At 54.2% G+C, this 5675-nt stretch overlaps 1 protein-coding gene across 1 annotated transcript; it reads left to right on the forward strand.

Moving 5' to 3' along the window:
* The first annotated feature begins 956 nt into the window (after positions 1 to 956).
* Positions 957 to 5571, forward strand: atad1b (ATPase family AAA domain containing 1b). The gene is made up of 9 exons (XM_075458385.1): positions 957 to 1065; positions 1568 to 1745; positions 2719 to 2817; positions 2886 to 3006; positions 3090 to 3290; positions 4144 to 4340; positions 4415 to 4465; positions 4700 to 4830; positions 4920 to 5571. Exons 2-9 carry the CDS (start codon positions 1572 to 1574, stop codon positions 5038 to 5040), a joined length of 1095 nt encoding a protein of 364 aa, XP_075314500.1. The 5' UTR covers positions 957 to 1065; positions 1568 to 1571; the 3' UTR covers positions 5041 to 5571.
* The last annotated feature ends 104 nt before the right edge of the window (positions 5572 to 5675 follow it).

Below are 5675 nucleotides of genomic sequence, written 5' to 3' on the forward strand. Positions count from 1 at the left end.
GCTGGGAGGAAAAGCATCCTGCAGTGGAAGTTGGAAAGTTTTAAAGGAATTTTTAGCTCTTTAAAGTCACATCAAAGCAAGAAATCAATCCCACCAAAAATGATGCCACATAAAATGAGACTGAAAAAGATCATTTAACTCTAAAGGCAGCAATTAAGGATTCAAAGTCAACAACTTTTGAACCCAAATTCTTGTAATCATTGACCAGTTGTGACAAACTTGTGTTCTTTTATCCATAAAAGTGAATATAATAAATGTAAATGCATTTTATCAATAATAATAATAGGGTTACAGGTCTGTAAAAGTGGGTGCAGTGGCCATTTCTCCATAAAAAAAACAAATTAAACTTAAACCAAACCAAATCGAAAGACCACTGATGCACCATGGGGGATGTGGTTTAACGCAGGCAAAAGAAGATGAATGTCCAAAAGTGAATTCTGGCGTTTTTTTCTGATTATTTATTTCCAAACAATAAAACAAACAAAAGAACAAAGAAACCCTGCTGCTCTCTCCCTTTCCCTGGTAAAAACCATCGGCCCACCCAGGTGCATGCTGGGACTCCAGTGTGACCCAATCAGCAAAATATTCTAAACAAATAATTAACAAAGAATATTAGCAGAAAAAAAATCTAATCTAAATAAAGCACTGAAATTAATCAAACAAAGTTACTCATAATTAGCAAATTAAATTTACAACTAGAACCAAAAAACAGAAACTAACTCTACAAATAGCTCCGACAAGTGGGTCATCCTCAATTAAGGATTCAAAGTCTACAACTTTTAAACCCAAATTCTTGTAATCATTGACCAGTTGTGACAAACGTGTGTTCTTTTATCCATAAAAGTGAATATAATAAATGTAAATGTATTTTATTATTAATAATAACAGGGTTACAGGTCCTCGGTGCAGTGGCGCCGCTCCGCCTGCAGGCGGCAGCAGCGAGTCTCAGAGTTTGCTTGTTTGTTAACGTAACGTAGAAGAAGACGGCCCGGATCCTGCTGCTGCGTGACGAAACACCGAAGAAGAAAACCGAGGAAGTGAAGGTTCCGGACGTGACAGGAGCAGGTGAGTGATTTAAGCTGAGAAACGCGGTTCACCCCCCCGCGGCTCTGCCCGGGCCGGCGGCCGCGCTGCGGGGATGTGGGGCCGGCTTTCCGGCTAAGGATCAGCCCCTTAGCGGCCGGGAGCCCGAAGGTCAAGCTAATGCTAAAGCTAGCAGCTAGTCCCACAATCCGGCCTGTGGTTCCTGCACAGGTGGCAGCAGTGAAGCGGGACTTCCCACCAGAGTCCGTTTAAAATGTGGCTAATTTAGAGCGTCATCAGCTGCTGATGCGCGGGCTGAGGGGGGAGGGCAGGTCCGAGGATAGGGACCCATCCTCCACGTCCTGCTTCTCAGTCCGGCGTGCACAGCACCGCTCCTCACCAGGGTCCGTTCACACATCTGATGTTTTACTGGTTTCCAGTAATAAAACTGGACCTGGGTTCATCCAGGTCATCGCTCCTCTGGTTATTTATCTCCTGATTGGCTGCTGTCGCTGATGTGTTGTCATGTGACCCCCTGCGTTAGAACCATGGTGCTGAGGGAGGTCCCCGTGGAGAACATCGCCCGCCCGCTGGGCAGGAATGAGGTCATCGGCCTGCTCTTTCGCCTCACCATATTCGGAGCCGTCACCTACTTCACCATCAAGTGGATGGTGGACGCCATCGACCCCACCAGGAAACAGAAGGTGGAGGCCCAGAAGCAGGTGAGCGGGCGCAGCAGGTGAGCGGGCGCAGCAGGGGGCGCCGGTGACCAGGTGACCGCGTGAACAGGTGACCAGGTGACCGCGTGAACATGTGAACAGGTGACCGCGTGAACACGTGAACACGTGAACATGTGAACAGGTGACCAGGTGACCGCGTGAACACGTGAACATGTGAACAGGTGACCAGGTGACCGCGTGAACACGTGAACATGTGACCGCGTGAACACGTGAACATGTGAACAGGTGACCGCGTGAACAGGTGACCAGGTGACCGCGTGAACATGTGAACAGGTGACCACGTGAACATGTGAACAGGTGACCAGGTGACCGCGTGAACATGTGAACAGGTGACCGCGTGAACACGTGAACATGTGAACAGGTGACCGCGTGAACATGTGAACAGGTGACCAGGTGACCGCGTGAACATGTGAACAGGTGACCGCGTGAACACGTGAACATGTGAACAGGTGACCGCGTGAACAGGTGACCAGGTGACCGCGTGAACACGTGAACACGTGAACATGTGAACAGGTGATAACGTGACGAGGTGAACATGTGACCAGGTGAACACGTGATCAGGTGATCACGTGATAACGTGACCAGGTGATCACGTGATAACGTGACGAGGTGAACATGTGACCAGGTGAACACGTGATCAGGTGATCACGTGATAACGTGACCAGGTGATCACGTGATAACGTGACGAGGTGAACACGTGATCAGGTGAACAAGTGACCCGGTGTTCACGTGACCAGGTGAACAGGTGACCAGGTGACCAGGTGAACAAGTGACCAGGTGAACACGTGATCAGGTGATCACGTGATAACGTGACCAGGTGAACACGTGATCAGGTGATCACGTGATAACGTGACGAGGTGAACAAGTGACCCGGTGTTCACGTGACCAGGTGACCAGGTGAACACGTGACCGCGTGACCAGGTGAACAGGTGACCAGGTGGTTTGTCTCCAACAGGCGGAGAAGCTGATGCGTCAGATCGGGGTGAAGAATGTGAAGCTGTCGGAGTACGAGATGAGCATTGCCGCCCACCTGGTGGACCCTCTGAGCATGCAGGTGAGTCTTCCTCACACCTGAGATGAAGCTGCTTCTTTTCTGAGCTGACCTCTGACCTCTGACCTCAGATCACCTGGAGAGACATCGCAGGTCTGGACGAGGTGATCACGGAGCTGAAGGAGACGGTGATCCTGCCTGTTCAGAAGAGACACCTGTTCATGGGGTCCAGGCTGCTGCAGCCTCCCAAAGGTCAGAGGTCACCCGCCACTTCAAGCATGAGGTCACATTCTGTGTAACTGGACTCTAATCTCAACCCATTGTCGTGGCAACAGGCGTGCTGCTGTACGGCCCCCCTGGATGTGGTAAAACATTGATCGCTAAGGCAACGGCGAAAGAGGCGGGCTTTCGTTTCATCAACCTGCAGCCGAGCACGCTGACGGACAAATGGTACGGAGAGTCTCAGAAGCTGGCCGCCGCCGTGTTCTCATTGGCTGTCAAGCTGCAGCCGTCCATCATCTTCATCGACGAGATCGGTGAGGAACGCAGGGGGATGCGGGGGCGGAGTCTGTCACTGTGGGGGCGGGGTCTGTCACTGTGGGGCGGGGTCTGTCACTGGGGGGCGGAGTCTGTCACTGAGGGGCGGGGTCTGTCACTGTGGGGGGCGGAATCTGTCACTGTGGGGCGGGGTCTGTCACTGTGGGGGGCGGAATCTGTCACTGTGGGGGGCGGGGTCTGTCACTGGGGGGCGGAGTCTGTCACTGGGGGCGGAGTCTGTCACTGAGGGGCGGGGTCTGTCACTGTGGGGGGCGGAATCTGTCACTGTGGGGGGCGGGGTCTGTCACTGGGGGGCGGAGTCTGTCACTGGGGGCGGAGTCTGTCACTGAGGGGCGGGGTCTGTCACTGTGGGGGGCGGAGTCTGTCACTGTGGGGGGCGGGGTCTGTCACTGTGGGGCGGGGTCTGTCACTGGGGGGCGGAGTCTGTCACTGGGGGCGGAGTCTGTCACTGGGGGGCGGGGTCTGTCAGTGGGGGGGCGGGGTCTGTCACTGAGGGGCGGGGTCTGTCACTGGGGGGCGGGGTCTGTCACTGGGGGCGGGGTCTGTCACTGAGGGGCCGGGTGTCTGTCACTGAGGGGCGGGGTCTGTCACTGAGGGGGCGGGGTCTGTCACTGGGGGGCGGGTGGGGCTGTTTATGGGGGGCGGAGTCTGTCACTGAGGGGCGGGGTCTGTCACTGGGGGGCGTGTGGGGCTGTTTATGGGGGGCGGAGTCTGTCACTGGGGGGCGGAGTCTGTCACTGGGGGGCGGGGTCTGTCACTGTGGGGCGGGTGGGGCTGTTTATGGGGGGCGGGGTTTCAGGGCGTGACCTTTCCCGCTCTGTGCCGCCGCAGATTCGTTCCTGCGGAGTCGCTCCAGCTCCGACCACGAGGCCACCGCCATGATGAAGGCGCAGTTCATGAGTCTGTGGGACGGCCTGGACACGGACCACCACTGCCAGGTCATCATCATGGGCGCCACCAACCGTCCCCAGGACCTGGACTCCGCCATCCTGCGCCGGATGCCCACCAGGTTCCACATCAACCAGCCCGTACGTATCTCAGCCGCTCGCCGCTGCCGCCGCCAGAAGAAGAAGCGCTGACTCGGCTGTGTTTGTTCCCGCAGAGCATGAGGCAGCGAGAGCAGATCCTGCGTCTGATCCTGGAGAACGAGAGCGTGAGTCACACACCATCGGGTCATTGATCGATGGGGTTATTGATCGATCGATCGGGTTATTGTTCGATCGATCGGGTTATTGATCGATGGGGTTATTGATCCATCGGGTTATTAATCCATCGGGTGATTGATCGATCGATCGATCAGGTCATCGATCGATCGATCGGGTCATTGATCGATCGATCGATCGGGTCATTGATCGATCGGGTTATTGATCGACTCGTCTCTCTGCAGGTGGACCAGTCCGTTAACCTCGGCGACGTTGCCCAGGACACAGACGGATTTTCAGGAAGCGACCTCAGAGAGATGTGCCGGGACGCCGCCCTGCTGTGCGTCCGAGATTACGTTCACAGTCAGAACGACAGGTACGTGCGCGACGATTCACGTGCACGATGATTCACACGCACGTGCACAGTGTTGTTGATGCGTCACCGGTCCGCCTGTCGCCCCGCAGCGTGTCCGAGGACTGCATCCGTCCCATCCATCAGTCCGACCTGCAGAAGGCGATCTGCAAGATGAAGAAGTCCAAGTCGGCCGGAGGACACGGCGGGCTGCTGCACGCCGCCCTGGACTGACCGCGTGGCGGCGACGCCTCCGTGTGTAAATAAGCTGAGCATGTGGGCTGCTTCCTGTTTGTTTGTACTGAAACCAGCTGAACTCCACTTCCTGTCGTCGGTGTGAACTCTCCCGAGGAGTCGCCGTTACACCTGCGAGCAGCGAGCTCATCAGGCAGACGCTCGTTCTGACCCCGCCCCCTGGGACAGGCTCAGGGACGGGGTCGCGCCGGAGTCTGATCAATAAGCCGATGTATTGATTATCTGGCAGGTTTGGGACGTGACGTGGGAATCTGATCAGATCATGTTGTTTCCCATGAATTAAAACAGAATTCAATCATTTAGAGGTGGGTGAGCACTTTTATGAGTTTGTAATTTTTACATAAAAATCTAAATAATTTCTCGGTATTTATTGGAAACTTTGGGTTTGTTGTTGTTTACGCTCTGATGTAAACAGGTTTGTTTTGTTCTCAGCTGTGACTTCCTGTAAATCTTTGACCCGGAAACGTTTGTATCAAAGCGTTTACACTGAAAATAAACATGTGAACGTGAGTCGTGTTTGTGTTTCATCAAGTGGGAGGCAGGAAAAATGGTTGATGCACAGAATAAAAAGGACGTTCTGCACAGAACCACTCGACTGGACTGATTCATGGGAA

The sequence above is a fragment of the Odontesthes bonariensis genome, chromosome 23, assembly GCF_027942865.1.
Source record: "Odontesthes bonariensis isolate fOdoBon6 chromosome 23, fOdoBon6.hap1, whole genome shotgun sequence".
In the NCBI taxonomy this organism is placed as follows: Eukaryota; Metazoa; Chordata; class Actinopteri; order Atheriniformes; family Atherinopsidae; genus Odontesthes; species Odontesthes bonariensis.

Coding starts and splice junctions, on each gene's coding strand:
- atad1b (XM_075458385.1), top strand. CDS start 1,572: ATGGTGCTGAGGGAGGTCCCCGTGGAGAACATCGCCCGCCCGCTGGGC. Junction 2,818..2,885: donor TGGACCCTCTGAGCATGCAG/GTGAGTCTTCCT, acceptor CTCTGACCTCAG/ATCACCTGGAGAGACATCGC. Junction 4,831..4,919: donor GTTCACAGTCAGAACGACAG/GTACGTGCGCGA, acceptor GTCGCCCCGCAG/CGTGTCCGAGGACTGCATCC.